The sequence below is a fragment of the Corylus avellana genome, chromosome 4 (genome assembly GCF_965113065.1).
Source record: "Corylus avellana chromosome 4, dhCorAvel1.hap1.2, whole genome shotgun sequence".
Lineage (NCBI taxonomy): Eukaryota > Viridiplantae > Streptophyta > Magnoliopsida > Fagales > Betulaceae > Corylus > Corylus avellana.
This window is the reverse complement of record NC_142493.1, coordinates 21,137,923-21,156,710: the sequence shown is the minus strand read 5'-3', so window position 1 is coordinate 21,156,710 and position 18,788 is coordinate 21,137,923. Positions and strand designations below refer to the sequence as shown.

At 34.2% G+C, this 18,788-nt stretch overlaps 2 protein-coding genes across 4 annotated transcripts; both read right to left on the bottom strand.

Annotated features, from left to right (window-relative positions):
• Nucleotides 1–1,282: 1,282 nt before the first annotated feature.
• Nucleotides 1,283–4,951, bottom strand: LOC132178211 (loganic acid O-methyltransferase). 2 transcript variants are annotated; one of them, XM_059590659.2, is made up of 4 exons: nucleotides 4,771–4,951; nucleotides 4,366–4,632; nucleotides 2,868–3,527; nucleotides 1,283–1,778 (listed from the first exon to the last, which is right to left on the bottom strand). In XM_059590659.2, exons 2-4 carry the CDS (start codon nucleotides 4,561–4,563, stop codon nucleotides 1,458–1,460), a joined length of 1,179 nt encoding a protein of 392 aa, XP_059446642.2. In that variant the 5' UTR covers nucleotides 4,564–4,632; nucleotides 4,771–4,951; the 3' UTR covers nucleotides 1,283–1,457. The 2 variants fall into 2 exon arrangements, with proteins under 2 accessions (XP_059446642.2, XP_088371995.1); XM_088515869.1 differs by lacking the exon at nucleotides 4,366–4,632.
• Nucleotides 4,952–7,545: 2,594 nt separating this feature from the next.
• On the bottom strand, nucleotides 7,546–17,967 carry LOC132178120 (uncharacterized). 2 transcript variants are annotated; one of them, XM_059590574.2, is made up of 13 exons: nucleotides 17,708–17,967; nucleotides 15,287–15,396; nucleotides 15,082–15,192; nucleotides 14,928–14,985; nucleotides 12,766–12,855; nucleotides 12,302–12,396; nucleotides 12,045–12,098; nucleotides 11,183–11,320; nucleotides 10,278–10,335; nucleotides 10,060–10,174; nucleotides 9,767–9,836; nucleotides 8,157–8,228; nucleotides 7,546–7,938 (listed from the first exon to the last, which is right to left on the bottom strand). In XM_059590574.2, exons 1-13 carry the CDS (start codon nucleotides 17,871–17,873, stop codon nucleotides 7,822–7,824), a joined length of 1,254 nt encoding a protein of 417 aa, XP_059446557.2. In that variant the 5' UTR covers nucleotides 17,874–17,967; the 3' UTR covers nucleotides 7,546–7,821. The 2 variants fall into 2 exon arrangements, with proteins under 2 accessions (XP_059446557.2, XP_088371929.1); XM_088515803.1 differs by having other exon boundaries at nucleotides 15,287–15,437; nucleotides 17,708–17,796.
• Nucleotides 17,968–18,788: the final 821 nt, after the last annotated feature.

The window sequence follows — 18,788 nt, the reverse complement described above, 5'->3', positions numbered from 1 at the left end:
TTCATTTCTTGATTTCTTGTCGTTGAGTTAATTTGGTAGGGCCCACCTATATCTCATTTTCTTTCTTGGATAAGTTTTGTGATGCTTTAGTCTAACTTGGTTTTGAATACCATGCCGACTTGGAGTCCTTATTTTAGCTACAACACAATTCGGTTCTTATTTGATTTTGTACCTCTTTGCAACAGACTTCAAGCTTTTGTAAAATGAGTGTTGCATAGCGTGAAGAAAGCACCGAGAATTGAGAGTTTTCAGTCATCTCCATCTTTTATTACGCTCTTTTCTGTTTCTTCGGGAATCCTAAGTTTGTTTTGTCACAAGCAGCCAATGACCATTGCATTTGTTAAAAATCTATTTTTCTTATAGTGGTTCGTGCCATTGCGCTGCGCACTTACAATGCTCCCGAAATTAATTAACTCAGTGCACCTTTTCAAACCTATTTATCAAGTAAATAAGCTCCAAGGGATCTAAGACCCTCATTAGAGAGCAAACAACATAATATTGAATCACTTATATAATAAAATAGCATCTTTATACCACATCAAAAATAATCGTAATTTTTTTTTTTTTAGAGCAAAAAAGGTAGAAAGGGTGACCAACTGTAACTACTCTACCTGTGCATTACCATAATAGCACTTACCCACTGGTGCTACTATTGCCTCTTACTAGTGTGAGGCATTAGAAGTTTCTCCAAACTCTTCTCCTAGCCTATTTCCACGATCCCTAGGTGGACATGCATGCATCACTTGAAACAACTCAACAAATTGATCAAAAAATTGTTGTTGCCTATCAGTTTAAAATATATTCTGATACCATTTGGAATTGACAAGGATAAAAATCATTTGAGATTAATGAAGATTAGATTATTCTAAAAAATTTGATTAGAATTATATTAGATTTAAATCACTTTATAAATAGAGTCTGTTGTATTGTAAACTGATCAATGAAAGATGTAGTAAAAAAGGCTTTAGCTTGTTGACAGCCAAACCACCTTAATTTTCTCTATTTTTCAATATGTAAGGTTTTAGAATAGAGAAATGCTAAACATCTCAATTTTTTGTTCCAAAAGTTGATTCACAAATGATGTGTCACCGTTTCATGAGTTGGTGATACATTTCCCAAAATAATAAATTTAATGAGATGGTGACACATCATTTGGAAACCAACTTTTGAAAAGAAAATTTGAGATGTGTAGTACATCTCTTTAGAATATATATGACTTGGTTTATATATATATATATATAAGCAAAGTAATAGGGTTGGTCCTATTTCATGCAAAAGATCGAGCAGGATAGACAATAAACTCGTAATGCCTTTTATTAAGCAATAATATAGTTTATACTCAACCAGTACAAACTTATTTAATCAAAGTATAGCAACACCAAGCTCACAGACCACCGACAAGTAATTAAGGAGATGATAGTAATAACACTCTAAATGGTTTAGTTTGCAAGCCAAGTCTAATAATTTGGCTTGCGTTTCAAAACGACACAAAGTACCAATGTATTTTTGTTCTTATCCACGATGTCATTTCTCAAATGCTTAGAATAGCGATAAAACGCCTCATCCACCATGTCATTTCCAAAATGCTCTTCAAATACTCCTTCGAGTGCAGCTCTGAGGGTCAAAGTAAGCGCTTGGACGCTTATTGGGATATCTAGCCCTTCAATGCTCTCAATGCTGAAAAGTCTGTTTCTTTCATAGATTGCCCTTGACTCTTTAAGAGATGGGAAATAAAGGGGCACATTAATAGAGTCCACTTTTGCTTCACTAACTAATCTCTGCAATCAACATCATCTATAAATTAGCCATAATCTTTCTTCTTTCATTGTTTGTCATTTTCAAGACATACACGGCAGGATGTTGGATCGAAAATAAAAAATAAAAAAATAGGGGTTTTTTAGTTGGAGTAATGTTATTTAATAGACTCTCATACAACTGGAAAAACGTAACAATGAAAATCAACCTGTTATGGGTCTTTTCATATTAAGCTAGCGGTATTAGTTTTATGTATTAGGTTTATATTATGTTAGCATAAGTTGAGTAACCCTAGCCATATTAGGGTTATGATATTATTTTAATAAGGGTCTCTGATGATTCAGTCATACCTCTTTTATATAATTTAACGAATCATCTATTTAAATGGGGTTATGCTATGAATAAATGTATTAAAAGAATTAATCTCAAACCTTGTGTTCGAAATGTCTAAGTTCCCTTAAAATCTAAGGTCAGGTTCCCTTTTTATAACTTAATTTATCATGTTACGAACTTAGCACAACCTTTAATTTTTTTTTTTTTTTTTTTTTTTTGGAACTTCACTTAACCCTTTAAACTTTCATCCCTTTTTACAATCACCTATTTAAAGTTCAAAAACTCCAAATTTAATGTATCAAACTTTAAAAAGTTTGCAATGTCACCATTTTCATTAGGGTTTTGGGTTAAATCACATGGCAAATGGGTGAAATGGCCTTTATACCATTGTAAAATTGATAAAATTACAAAACTATCTTAATTAATTTTTTTTTTTACCAAAAAAAAAAAAAGAACCATAGGTTTTTGGGGACTTTTCAAGGCCCCCATTAAGATTTTTTTTTTAAAAAAAATAATCCTAACAATGGACATGATATTTTTAACTTTTTAAAGTTGAATACACTAAATTAAGATTTTTTGAACTTTAGGGGCGGGATGATTGCAAAAGCAATGAAAGCTCAGGGAACTTAAGTGGAGTTTTCCTCCTCTTTTTTTTTTTTTTTCTTTTATTTACAAAAAATTATTTTAAGGTTGATTTCCACGGCCACGTTGGTATCAAAGTAAGCCACCAAACTCTTACTTAGGTCTCTATCTACTTAATGCAATGTAAGTTCTCTTACCATTTTTACCATGTCCATCAGGCAACATCCCAGAAGGTCTATCTGTGAGCCAATGGTGGTGTCAGAAGAGTAAATGACTTCGGGGACAGCAGCAATGAGAAGCACCATCAACCCTCCAACTACAAGCTCTTCAGCTCTTGCACACAGGAAGGACTCCATGTCCATGGCATGTTGAGTTGCATAGGCCTCGACAACTTCCTTTGGAGCATTTGTGTAATGTATCCTTCCTTTATTCCATGCAGTAGAATGTTTTTCAGTAATCTCTTTAGGCACCTTGGAGAGCCAGTTTATAGAGCTAGAGGAGTGAAAAACGTGAGCAGTGGCTTTGGGAAATAGGCGGCCATAGAAAGAGCCAGGCACCCCAGCGGCGAAGTACTTTCTCTCTGGTGGGAATGACTTGAAGAGAGTGTTGAAGTCATTAGAGGAATGGTCATTAAAGAAAACTTGGAATTCTGGGATCTCATCATGATCTTTTGAAAGCTGGTATTTGTGTTTTATGGCGTCTACAATGTTTTCCACTGCCATAAAGGTGTTGGGTCCTGTAGAACAACCCAAGTCTGCAACAAAAATTGTGTTTGAAGGTGTAGAAGGGGTGTTGATGTCAAATTTCTTTACAATTGCCTCCTTTATCATTTCTTTGGCTGCTTCAACAGATCCTCTCTATAAAATCAGCAAAGCCATTATTTTACAGTTTGATTTAATTTTCATTTTAAACAGTAGAAAAAGAGAACAGGTATGTTGAAGGGTAATTGTAATTATCATGGGTCAATAATAATAATTATTACTTGAATTTTATCTTATTGTTTAAAAAACCACTTCCCAGATTTCAAAAAAATAAAAACCACTCCCTAAGTTTTCACACTCTAAACATTATTCTTTTAGTCAATTTTTTTTTATCCAAATTATTGATGGAGTTCTTATCACGTCAACACGTTGTTATTTGTTAAGTCATTTGCAGTCGCGTAATAAAGTGGAACAGACATGTCATACTCATTACTTCCCATGAAATTATAATAATGTCTTGAAAAAAAAAAAAAAAAAAGCCTTGTGTGGCCTCCTTGGGAAGGACGGTGGGGGTGTGTAGAGAAAAAGAAATAACTAAAATAGAGAGTAGTTGCAATTTCTAACGGCTCTTTTATTGCAGCTCTACACTTATATCACCTCTAGAAGATTTTTTTTTTTTTTTTTCTTTCTTTCTTTTTCTATTTGTAGAGCTGCAATAAAAGAGCCTATAGAAATTTAATGAATACCATAGATCGAATCTTCTTGGGAAATTCAGGTGTTAATCAGCCAAAAGATCTTCTCCATTTTCTTTAAAATGGAAAGGAACCGGTTAGGTAAAACAGGATTGTCTAACCGGTTTCTCTCCATTTTCATTCTGTTAATCCGGTATATAAGGAATTAATGCAAGTGGCAGACTGACAGAATTGGAAAAACAACATTGCATTTTTTTTTTTAATAAAAAAAAAAAAAGTAGATAAATAAATAAAAATAAGACCTGATATTTGGAATTTTGGGCATAGCTGTAAGCTCCTACTCCTCCATTCATCGGATATGATTCAGGAAATTCATTATTCTTTTTATCCTCCAGGGCTGCCCGCACGCCACAGTGGCGCCGCGTGGGGAGCACGCTCGCCGGCAGGAACGGGCGGAAGGTGGAGGAAGAACCGGCGGCAAGAGTGGTGAAGAGATGCATGATTGAAAAAGGACGTGGGAATGTGAAAGGGTAGAAAGGTTTCTGTGTAGTCTTAAGCCAAGGTGGCCACTGATTTATAGGCAACATGCAAGATCAAGGTACGTAAACTCATAAGTGTCTAAATTATTCATAAATAATAATAATAATAATAATAATAATAATAATAATAATAGTAATTAATCGCAGGAGTTGAAAATTCAGGAGTACCTTTCGTTATCCAACTTCGTCGACTTCTGAAAGCCATGACTTTAATCCTTCCTCTTAGACGTGCAAGCTAGTCACGTTTGAGACTAATTAATAAGGAGTGGATCTCCATAGATTTTTCAGTCCTAGCTATCTAATCCAACAAATTATTTCCTTGCTAAATTAATTGTAAGAGTTCTACCCCTAATCCACTCTATTGCTCCTCTATAAAGGGTATGGTTGACTATTATTTTTTACAATACAATATATTTCCTCCCGCAATGTAGCCCTTATATCTTTTTCTGTGTTTTATTTGGAGACGTCATAAAAATTAAAATGACACTTTTGTCTCTCCTTTTATAACTAATTGGACTGAAATGGAGAGGATCCGTTTCAGTTTTATTTCTAGTTGGTTTACATCAATTAGTTCTTTTCATGAATAAATAAACGGTTTGTTAATTGTCACCGAAAATAATACAGCCCGATCCGATTAGTTCAAAGTGACGGTCTCAAAAGTGTTAGTTTAGAATTACTATTGTGCTTTAGAAAAGCTTATTAACCCATGCACTTTTGTTCTCCTACAACAACATCACAACATCTTTGTTTCTTTTTTGTATAAACCTTTTGGTCCACCATAAATTTTTTATTTGGTTCTAGACCTCACAACTACCTCTTAATCATACCGGAGTTGATCAGTTAAAATGGGTTTTTTTTTTTTTTTTTTGATACCCACAACGTCTACTATAGGCCGCTACAACCAGTTTTGCTGGCAGCATTTCTAATTATTTTCTATGCCTTCAAAACTCTAGAGCTGTAGCTGGATCACTGTTAAGATTGGATTTTCTTTTTGATTTTTGCATTATGACTTCAGTCATTTTCTGTTTTTGTGACTTGTACTGTTGTTTATTTGTATTTGTTGTTACTCATCTAAAAAAAAAAAAAATCAGTAAATAGCAAAAATTGTTTAGGACAAAAGGAACAAGTTGGAACAAGAAATGCATGCTAATTTTTTTTTTATGACTTTTATAAAAATTTAATAATAATAATAATTGATTCCTGATTGATAGATCTTGTTCTCATGTAATTTATTGTTTTAATACATAAATGCATGATGAAAACGTCACACAATAATTTAAAACCAATTTTTAAAAAAGAAAAGTCTTAAAATACCTAAAATTTGTCATTTGGTACGTTAACCACTTATCTCAGTATAGCAATGAGTCATTCTATTTTAAATGTGCTGACGAGATTTGGATTTCCATGGCCCAATTCATGAGCATTTATTTATTTATTTAAGTATGGGCATGCATTTAAGTATCCACGGTTTTAAATGCATGCTCATACTTAATGATGATGATGATGATGATGATGGTGGTGGTGGTGGTGGTTTTAGTTTGGGCATGGTACTTCATCTTATTTAAATGCATAGACTATTGAGTCATCATCCCACACAATTTTGACTATTGATGTGATTTTATATTTCCTATGCCCAAACTTTTTATTTTTCCAAGATGATGGAAGCGAAGGAAGAGCTGTCAAAACTTTTTTTTTTTTAATTTTTCTCCAATAAATAATTCAATCCGTTATGGACCACGGCTTATGAAACGAAAAATTACTAGTTCAAATCCCTCTCTCCCTCTTCCCTTGTACTGTTGTACATGTCACAAAAATAAAATTTAAAAAAAAAAAAAAAAAACGTTTGGCAACACTCCTCTTTTTATTTTATTTTTATTTCTCGAAAAAGAAGTGGAACGTCCTTTGTTCTCTATTACCAAACATCTTTTTTTTTCTTTTTTTTTCACTTTTTCTTATAAAAAAATTCAAATCTTATTTCTCTTATTACTATTCAAACAAAACATTGACAACAAAATTCTTTATCAAACGGGCTTTCTTTTTTAAGTTTTTTTTTTTTTTTTTTTTTAATCCAAAATCTGGCCGCGACTTTTCTTAGAGATATTTTGGCTTTTCTTCAAGTTGGGTGAGATTGAACAAATGAAGAAAAAAAGAGGAAAAGCTAAGCTTTCATTGAGTCGGAAAAAGTGAAAATGACAAGCCAACTTCCTTTTAAGAACAAGTTGCAAGTGGTTTAGCAGTTTCAAGAAAATGTTAATGTGATTGGACACGTATTAAGGCGTGCGTTAGACTCTTCACAATAAAAAAAATTACTCACTATTTTCACTCATTCTAAAAAAGTCAACATTGTTTCAAAACTATTACCAAACATTTTTCTTCACTTTTCTCTTACAAAAATTTCAAATCTTATTTTACTTTTATATCACATCAATAACTTCTTATTACTATTCAAACAAAAAGCTCACAACAAAACCATTTATTAAACACACCCCACCGTAGAAGGATCCTCTCCATTTCAAATGAAATGGAGGGGATCCGGAATCCATTTAGTTAAAACAAGAAAGCATTTTTGTCCAAAACCATTTAGTTAAAATAAGAGGGCATTTTTGTCCAAAAAAACATTTTGGACAAAAATGCCCTCTTGTTTTAATTAAATAGATCTTCTTCATTTCATTTGAAATGAAGAGAATCTAGGTCCCCTGTTATTACCCAACAGCTTTGACATAAAATGTTTTATGCTGAAAATAAAATAATTTCAACTAAAAACATTTTTCCATGTTTGGCTCATATGGATAATCAGCAACAGCGTCTAGCGACTTCTTGAAAAATGATTTTGCTAAAATGTTTTCCAACAAAAACATATTTTATGTCAAAACAAACAGAGCCTTAATATAATCTATTAGCAGAGTAGAACACCAGAAAATTACATGATGAAGCTTTATGAAATCGTAGAAGGTTTTTGAAATGAATATTTGGCAAATTCAAAATCATACAGTGGCATCCCAGGGTACCCACACAGTGATACAAGTAATTAATATGCATCTATTTGCAACTCCAACATAATGTACTTCTTTGTGTACTCCATTCTCGTATGTGACTTGGGGGCAAAAACGCATCTCAGATTTTACTTTTTCCTGTTTTTCCCTATACTATTTACAAAAATGATACAGCACAAATCAATAGGGCAAACAAAAACTCAGCAAAGTCACTTGATCTAACTATTCATGGTTTATGTTGTGCATAGATTGATGTACGGATTGCGTGGCGAGGAGGCAGGGCTTTCCCATTCACAAGAGCTTGTTCCAAGAAATCGACACGGATTGATTTGAACTGGTAGTGCTGTTTCAATATAAATGGAAACAAAATAGAAAGATAGAAATCAGAGTGGTTTCATTATTTAACTTGGGTACATCAATAGAAGGAATAAGCAAATTTTGTAGTTATTTACAAAGTTAGATAATACAACATTTCACGAAACGGGTTGAATTGAAGCAAGTTAGTTTTCATATCCGTTAATCAAAATGCAAAAATATCTAAAATATTGTAAAAGAAAGTACCTTTTCCTTCCAAGAAAAATCAATGAAACGATAACAAGGTTCCAATAGGGTTAGCTGATCGCCTTCTTTGATCTGTGAGGACAAGGTTCAGTTCCAATATTAGCTTAAAATGGAAAGCAGGAAACATCTGTTTGCAAAATATATGCAAGGTTTATGATGTAGGGAGAGCATGGCTCTGATACCAACTGATGCAGGGAGATGTATAGGATGAAAGGATTGTGCTTTAAAAACAAAATGTTGATTAATTATGTTGATTCGTGCTTGAATATCGAAACATGGTTGAGGATATCAATACTTGTTGATTCCTAAGACTACCAAGAGTTGTAAAAACACAAAGAGAGCTCTCTCTGAAATTTTATTAAAAACCAACGAACTCCATAATGAAATAAGGTTCACTGCATGCCTTTGTACAGGTGCAAATTCTAATCCTAAAAGTCACTTTTTAAATTCTATCCTGGAATTATTAGGAAAACCAAAAAAATACAAAAATCATAATTGATAAGAGCAAGTAAGGACTAATCCTAATGGACAAACGTTTCCAAGTATTATAAGTTGATTAACAAAAAACCATTTATTGAACCACACAAGCACCCAAGTGCGCCAATAAAAAGACACATGAGCATTTACACTCATGGAATTTAAAAAGTACAGATATCTTCCTTCAGCAGAACAGCCTTAAAACCGTGAACAATTTATTATACGAAAAGAAAATTATCATAACAATAATGAAAATACCATTCTTTTACCTTTTTGTTGCTATTAAAAGACAACTCTGGGATGGCGTAGAGAACAATTCCACATTATTCTTAACTTTTACACAGGTGAATTTCACCAGAATAGCGATGGAACACAAAAGTTGATTGAATGGTGAATTAAGCAACTATATATTTGGAAAGGAGTGGCAGTCTTCTGTAATGTGTCCTCTTATTAGATGATTTACTTTCTTTCTAGGTTTTAGTTTCCATCTTTAGGCAATTTTGCTGATATTATAAAAACACATTCATCGTATTGAAGAAACAGTTTTTTTTTAAAAAAAAATGAAATATTGAATAATAGTGAAAGTTTCGGTTTCCTTTGCTTTTCTAAGCTATTTGTTAGCTTGTTAAGTTTCTAGAATTGAAGTCGTCAAACTTCTTTACTTTTTCCTATCGCTTCCGCCAGTTACCCTATTGAGTTAGTACATATATTCCCAATGTTGTTATTTATTTCTATAATTATCGCTATCAGTCTTATGACTCTTACTATTTTTAGGATTAGTTGTAGCAGTGGCAGCGGTAGTCCTAGTACTAAAGTTTACTGGGCATTAATGCCAGTGCAAGTCATTTCCCATACCAAAAATCATGGTTTCCTCAGACTCAAATTCTTCTAATACAGGAAATGAACTTCAGATAATTAAATAAATAACTAAACATAACGAAAGACAAAAGAAGAAGAAATCTGTAGAAGACAAAAAGAAGCTTTCCACATGGTTACGCAGGAGAAACCAGCCAGATAACAGTGTGCTTCAAGCCTCTATCCCCCCACCCTCCACAAAAACAAAAAAAAAAACAAAACCCCAAAGAGAAAAAAGGCAGAAATGACGATATATACATTTGAAGTTAAGAGATTACCGCGTCATTGTGTATACCATACACCGATAGAACGAAGCATATTTGATTTGAATCACATACCAGATAGTATCTGCAAAAATAAAAATAAATTTGTGGAGAGAGTTTGACTTATCAAACACATGACAACTCAAAATTTTACAGTTTTATGAAAAGCAAAGAACTTTTTTTTATTATAATCTACACATCAATAAAAGCGAAAGAGATTATAACACAAGCATAGCTTACATTCACATGAAATAAATTTAAACATCCACATAAACGAACTGAGATAGCGTCAACAGGAGAAGACTTACAGGGGAGCGACACTCTCATGCTTAATGAAGAATAGCACTTTTCCAACTACTGCTACTGCTTTGTTTAGACCCACTGACAGAAGATCTATAGTGGCTCTTTTGTATGAGGAATTCACTTTCAGAAGAAGATGCAGACAAAGTAACAAAAATAAATAAATCAGGCTCACGCAGATCCACAATGAACCAAAACTTAATACATGGAGGAGTCAGATTATTACAATTAACAGCATCCAGTAATGATACTAAAGATGCTAGTCGTTTAGCTCTAGCATGCCCCTGAAAAGAAAAATCTTGTTAAGAACTGTCTGCAACTTTATAAAGGATATTTGAAAGATCTTAACAAGGACTTCAGAATGACAATATGTTGTTAGAAATGAAAGTATAGACTTAACCATCTTCTGAGTAGTTTACTGCTCCTTTTAATACTAATCTATGGCAAGAAAACTGACAACATCATGCATATGCTTCTAAATTTCTTCCCATAGCCCCATAAGCAAATGGTCTGAACAATTCTCTCGTCCAGAACAACCAACCCCCTCCCCCCGCCAGGCAGTGGATGCAAGGTCGTGTTATCACACTATGGGGATCTCTTATGGGGGTGATGAGAAGGGTTTTCTAGATTTCTTGACTTTAGTCGATAAGGGGCAGCATCAAGAGATTCCAGTCTCCGCTTCCAAACCAAAGGGGAGTAGGGAGCATAAAAATTTGGAGTGCTCAATCAACTTTGATGCTAAGGGAGTTGGTTCTAGCCGGGGAAAAGGCAAGAGGGCTCTTGCTGTGTTGTAATGTAGCCCAGTGTTTTTTGCGGGTTTTGGGTTTCTATTGTGAGGCTCATGGTGTTTATTCTGTCTTTTGGGTTTTGTGGGTGTCTTCTTTGTTTTTTGGTTTTTCTGTTTTGGTATCCTTTGTATACTTAGGGGCGCTTTGCGCTTTTTTTAATGATATTTCTTTGGGTGATTGCCCATAAATAAAATAAAAATAAAAAATAAAAAAAAACCTTTTGCAGGAACCCTGGGAGTGAAGCAAAATTTAATAACAAAACAAATGCCCCAAACCACCCAAAATACTGGATTTATATAAATGCTTATTTGCCAATCACTGCATTTACAAATAGTTACATTACCTTCAACATATTCTCCAACTTGTCAAGAAGGTTAACCAGCTTTTGAACCTCATCTGTGGCATTGAGACCAGGATCCTTTAAAGCAGCAGCTTCAAATCCACTAAGGGCCCTCTCATAGTTCTCTAGATATTTGTTTACCTGAAAACAGAAAATCCATCAGATAATTGTACAGTTGTACGGAACATGAGTGATTGATCAGTGACTAGCTAGCTACAAGATGCTTATATTCTTCATGTTTTTGTTGCTGTTAGTTGATGCAGGATGAGACAGGGGCATGGAGGACAATTAGGTTACAAAATGGTTCACACTAAGGCAAGCCACTTGGGTGCTTGATGAGCACAAAGCTTATAAGGATCCTCCATCAGAAAACTAAGGATCTCCATCAATATTTCATCTCCAATTTGCTGTCCTACATCAGCTTGATCAGAGATCCACCCTACATCTAAAATAACTCTTTTTGCTCCAATCTGTTAAATACCCTGCAGCATCTTATTATCACTATTATTCTTTTCTCTATAGTTCTTATCACAACTCTGTTGCCCACCCAAAAAGCTGCATTAACCCACCCATCCCTCAAAACAATCTCTCAAATACAACCACCAAATCCCTGCATTCCTTCTGAGTTCCAATGTAAAAAAAGTAGGCTGTGATTGTCCTCACAAAACTGGAGATCCTAGTTCTTTATCCCATCCTCAGAGACGGCCGTCTCTCAAACTGAATCAAGATCATCATGAACTGGTGATCTTCCAACAGCCTATACATCAAAAAAGGAGGTTCAACATTTATTTTGGTCATAACTTATCTATTTCTCTTTTCTTTTCCTTTTTGGGAGAGAGAGAGAAAGAGAGAAGCTGCAACTTACAGTGGCACAATTAAAATAAAGGTCCGGATTGGACTTCATTCTTTCATCTTTCTCCTGATATATTATCAAGAATTAGTTCTTCCACACTGAACAGGCAAATTTACAAAACAAGAAATGAAAAAAAAAATAAAAAAATAAAAACCCTTCTATAAACAGAGTATGAGAGAAAATTCAACATGCTTAGCAACCCATAAGCATGACAAAACCATCGATGGTCTAGAAAATGCCTAGAAACTGTTCCTACTCAGCAGACTTACAGCATTTTGGTATGCTTTCAATGACTGCAGAAGTTTGCTATGATCCCAAGCTCCAGTCACAAAAAAACTTGTAAGACACGCATTTCCTAGGTTGTCTGTAAATACAATGAAATCATATTAGAGGATATAGAAACAGAAGCAAATGGAATGAACAAGAATTCAGTAAGATTTTCAAGAAAATATGAAAACTAGAAGTAAAAATAGCAGCCTCATTGTAAATGAGACATCATACTTATTATTGAATCACATGGAATAGTAATATATATCCATGTGCAGCATGAAGAGAAACCAGTCAGGTTGTCAACTATGCTCAAATGAAGTAAGCCAGAAAAAGACTACCAAGAATCAATTGTAAATCATATTTTTTAGCCAGTATATGTTGGAGAGCATATTGCAATATGCCACATGTATATCACATTTGAAGAGCTTTATATTGTGCCATCAAATTTTTGAAAAAGCCTTACACCAGGAATTCCCATCCTTGACATCCAAAGTAATAGCTTCCCTGCCATGTTGAATGCTTTCCTCCACAAGTTTTGCCTCATTCTCAGTTCCTACAAAACAGGAAATTTTGGCAAGCATAATGATGTCTATATATCAAAGGCCAAAATAAAATCCTTGTCTTACTACCAAACATAGTGTACATTACTTCTTTCCCTTTTTGGTGGGAGGAGTGTGCGTTTATGCTCTACTAACCAAGCCCATTTTCCTAACACACCCACCCCCAACCCCACAAAAAAAAAAAAAAAAAAAAAAAGGATATAAGCATAAAGCAGCTAATTTGCCACCTTTGCATTCCAATATGAACTAGCACAAAGAATACATACATCAACTCTAGTGAACAATTCACCTACTCAGGAAGAGGGAACCATGGACCATGGATGTTATTAGCAACTTAAGATCAGAACATCAACATCATGCAATGATATACTGTAATTGAAACTCCAACTTAAGGTTTAATTTTGAACAACACATAGTGCATTTTTTTGTTTTAAGTAAACACCCCATAGTGCAATTAATTTGAGAATAATTGAGACTTGTAAGCATGTTTACTGCTGGCAAGATAATGAAGAAAAAGATTACCCATCCAAATTCAAGGGATGTATTCCTATAAAATATTGAGGTGATGTCTTCTCTCTGGCAAAAGAAGACACAGCCCTCTTGTCTCTTAACAAGGCTTCTCATCTGACTTATACATTAAAAAATAGTTTCTACCCAGTATATTCCATCAATATTTCTTTTCAGACCAGTTTGACAGATCTTATTTGTTAGGAACAGATCAATTAGTATTCACTGCAGCAGGAAGATAGCAGGCAATGGGATAAAACTAAATCATGGCACTAGCAAAATCACTGAAGTAATGTTGTTGGGAGTAGAGAGGCATTCCGTAAAGCACTTGAGAAATGAAGCAGAACAAGTTTTAACATCTGATCAATACAAAAGTCAAGAACTACATACTTTTCCAAGTGGTTTTCTAGACTTACTCGATAAAGTACTATAATTGGAAACAAAACCATAGCAGGCATAAAAGAAAACACAGATTGTGTGAATTACAAATTTGTTATAGTATTGATTAAATGATTAAATTTACATCTTCCTATCAGCTTAAACTTTTGGGACAAATGGTAATTTAACATGGTATCAGAGTCAAAGGTCTCGGGATCAAACCTTGATTCCGTCAAATCACCCCCTATTTAAATTAAATATTCTACGTGTTGGGCTTACCCTATTAAAAGAGAGTTTGAGCCCACACGTGAGAATGAGTGTTAAAGTATTGATTAAATGATTAAATTTATATCTTCCTATCAACTTAAGCTTTTGGGATAAGTGGAGATTTAACAATATTAAACAACTTTATGAGAAGCTATTTTTTACGCCATTAATAAAATAATTTTTTAAAAAAATAAATAAAAAGGAAAAGAAAATAAGAGTAAATGATTCACAGCTCAACTTACTCGTAAAAAGATCAGATAAAATTTTAAAACTACAACAGAAAAGTCAAATGTGATTCAGTTTGGGTTTCTCAACAAGGTGGTTTTGGGTGCTTTATGTCATTTAAATGTTAATTTGGTATGAATTCTTGGTCCATCTGTGAACAAAGTGGTTCGGAATGATAGTTTCTCACTTGTGATTTTGAAACTTCACTTGGATGGTAGAGAAGATGATTTTGACAATCTTGGAAAAATTAGTTTCCGGTTCATTGGAAATAGCCATCCACAAATAAATAAATAAGTAAATTGCATAAAGTTTCTAAGCAAATATTTCTTATGTGCATGCAAGTATCGTGGCTTTGCAACTTCACTTGGATGGTAGAGGAGCTCATTTTGACAATCTTGGGAATATTAGTTTCTGTTGATCAAAAATAGCCATCCACAAATAAGTAAATAAGTAAATTGCTTAAAGCTTCTAAGCAAATATTTCTTATGTTTATGCAAGTATCATTCCGAACCGCTTTGTTCACAGATGGACTAAGATTTCATAAATTTACATGCAAATGACTGACATAAAGCACCAAAAGCCCAAAAATTCAAGGTAAACAACTGCCTTTACATATTATATTCGCAAGCACTGAAAAAAAACCAAGCAAAAGTGGACTACAGGACAAACGTTTATGCAAGAGCCTTGCCTTGAGCCATTTTTCTTTCAAGCATGGACAACTGACAAAGTAATTTTTTGTTAGGGCCCTGCATGAGACAAGTTATAACCATCTATCAGTAACTGATATAAAAGCACAAGGGCAGGTCTGGTGATAAGAACAAGTAATTAATATCTGTGATAACCTTGCTTAATGCAAGAGTGAAGCAGTTCTTTGCTGAAGATAGATCTCCCTTCTTCCAAATGCAGTTGCCTAAACATAACCAAGCATCTGTAAGAGATGGATTCAACTTAACCTGGAGCATGGAACAGCCAAATTTGAAAAGGGAACCTCAGCCTGGGCACTAAAATATGTTAAACCATTGAAACGAACAGTTGCTTCTCACTTACAGCTTTTGAGAGATGATCCTCTGCTTCTTTCCTGTAGTCTGGACATACATCTAGTATCTTTCCTCTCAGATATTCATATGTTGCACGCTGCATGGGTGATTTCCTTTGTTCTGCCCAAGGACCCCAAGGACACAATAATTTTTCAACACAACTGAATGAAAAAACCCCAAATAATAAATAATAATGGGCATTGACAATCATTTAAGCACTAATCTATTGTCGGCTTATCATTGGCATAAGCAATGTATTGTGCCATCCCATGTACAGACATACCGCATGTGATCATTAAGAAGTTAACCACATACAAATGCCCACACTTCCGGTTAACTTATGCTCTCAAAGCAATCATTTCATTTGTTTCACTTCCACAGACAAATGGCTAGGGTTCAGGTTACCTAATATTCTCAATGCAATCATTTGTTTCATTTATCTCTACATCCGAAAATCTATACACCACTCCAGCAAAACCAAATCAAAAAATCTTCCAAACTAAAGCAAAAAAATTACCTTAAATATGCACAAAATCAGAATGCCATATCCTAATAGAACTACTGACACACTCTGTACCTATGGTTTTGTCTCTTAAACGCCAAAATTTCCCTATCACTCTACCAAATGGGAATAAATGAAACCTCAGAGCATCAACATGATTTCCCTAGGGCAAATATAAAAACACATTGGACAATGGTAGATTACATTAGGAACCATAAGTTTTGAAGCAAATGCTTCCATCAATTTCTTGATAATGATATAAATTGGTGACAAAACCATACGTATCTTTTGCTCTTATTATTAGTAAGTTACACAAACCCACCAGGTCTTGAACCTACAACCTCACCCTCCATCCCATTCTTATAGGGGGAGGAAATACTGTTTGAGGCAGAACTCATTTGTCTACAAAAGCATGGTAACAAGCATTGTCCTAATAACATCAAGATACAGAGAAAGAGAATTATATACCTCCATCAATAAGTATTTTCAAATAATTAAAAATTTAAATATTTAGCATCATGTAAACAAGCCTACAGTCCAATAATGTCAAAATCGTACAGTCCAATCATAGCCACATAATGTGTTTCATAATTCAGAGTCTTTTTGTATCTCAAATAATAATAAGATTGTGAGCTGGCCTTGTCTATTAAGGGTTTGTGAACCTATTTTAATAAGGCATGTAAACCTTCTCACTAATTGGTAAAGTGGGTCAGTAGCTCATTCATGGGAACATAGGAGACCTGCTATTTGGTTCTGCAGACTGCAGTAGTTAGTATTTGTACAGTTTCCTTTCTTCATATTGATCTTTCAATAGTGGAAACCTTTGTTTAGCAAGCATCTATAGTATTAAGAGTAAATAATAAAGACAGCACAAATGCATTGAAAGTTCAAATGTTCCTTATCCCACTGTAGAGAGAGGAAAAACTAGTTATATATATGGTCAACCTAGTTCTACTCTTTTATGTGTTTTTGCGTCCCATTCTCACCTACAAATGGTCTAGTACAAGTATAATGGAGCAAGGAACATGTAATTAACATTTATGAATTTTACTTGACGCAAATAGTCAACTGAACAGGTTCTTTGGCCAACAGAAATTCCTCTTTACAAGGGGAAGTAAAAGAGATGCGTGCATAGGAGGCTTGGAATAGATCGTACACGTTTGTGCATATTTAAGAACTCCATTTCACAACAAGGTTGGAGGTTCGCTTAGTCAATGCCAAACTCGAACTTCTCAAAGTAAACAAGTACCAAATTAACAGTAGAATATACTCATGTGAATATCTACATTCTACAATAAGTTTACAAGAATGCAATACAATAATCAACACCGTACAATTGCAAACAAAGCACAGAAACTTTTAGAAATCTATTGCCCATTTTTAATCAACTTCAACTTGAGTGGAAGACATCGCAATAAAACAGCCAGCATTGGCTCCCGGAATTTATCTAAATATTTAATCATTCTAGTACCATTTCACTTTCTTTTTCTTTTTCTTTTTTTCAACTCTCTAGAAAATGAGTTTATCTAAATTTTCACTACTTATCAATACCCATTAATCCGATTCCGATTTTGAACTTATCATAACGCAATTGTGAAAATAATCTAGCCTAGATTCCATACCAAAATCAATAGCGTAAAACCCCATATAATGTGCTAGTTTGTCTATGGATGTACGAAAATGAAAGACAAGAATTCTTGCAACCTCATAAGTCTTTTGTATAACTAGTCGTCTATGTTTTGTTTAAATTATTCCTTCTTTCAACTTTCAATGCTAAAAGGCAGGATAAGAACAATCCTATAATCCCAGTTTCTCCCGTCTTCCTCAACTTTCTCGGCAGCCAAGCAGGATTAATACGAGAAAGTTGTTGTGACACAAACAAAGAGCAAGGAATCGAAATCGATGTTCTTTACATTAAAGAGATATGACCTGAAGGAACAGAATCGAGGAGCTTGAGAGCGAGATCGGACTCTTTTTGCAGTTTGGAGATTTTCTCATCTAGGTTTGCAGGAAAATACGTGTCCCGAATGTTGTAAAGATCCTCGACTGCAATTGTGGCTTTGGCCATTGGATCTTCTTCTGCTTGGTTGCTCATCTCAGTGAGAATGAGCAGTGAGCCGAGACTGTTGCGAGAATGAACAGAGCGATAAATGTGAGAGACTACGCACCAAACGCTGCGTTTGTTTCTGCCCGAGGAATTGCGGTGTTATGGACCTATTGTGTTATGAACGGTGACGTTTATCGTCCAAAGCGGATGGGTCCATGACTCCTTGTGGGTCCTAAAAAGGTCGTTGAGTAAATCGCTAAAATGATATACATCCCTTCGGGTAGCTCAATCGGCTGAAAATCATATTTTATGAAGTCTAGGTTGTTAGTTCGAATCCCTTATCTTTCTTCTTATGTAAACATATCAAAAATATATATACTAGACGTCTTCTCTATATTCTTCTTGTTTATGTAACTTTTAAAATTACTAAAGACGTCTAACATTGCTCATCCGGAATACCCGAAGCCCACCCCACGGGCGGATAGACCCTTCCTTTGTTGGTTGTCGTGTCCTAAAATTTTAAAAATAATTTAAAATTTTAAAAAAAAATATATGTATTTTTATAAGATGGACTCTGCAAAATTAAATTTTACCCTTCAAAATTTTTATTTTTTTATTTACGTAGGGAGATGGAATTGGGGGCCTTTCGGTAAAAAGTGTTTTCTCTAACCAATTGAGTATTTGTTACTCTTGATAGTCTTGATTCATTCATTTGTATTAAGGTTAGGTAAAATGTTTTCTGATAGAAAAATATTTTCGACTCAGATTAGTATTAATACAAGAGGTGAAAAAATTCTGGATCCTTTAATTAATAGCTAGAACCGTCATTTAGTAGTACTATAAATACCCATCATTTATCAATCAATATATATGATCATCACTGGGAGCTCGAGTACTTCATATTTCATATTTGAAATGGATTAGAAAGTGATGAGCTTCCTTATGGTAGTCCTAATTATTGTC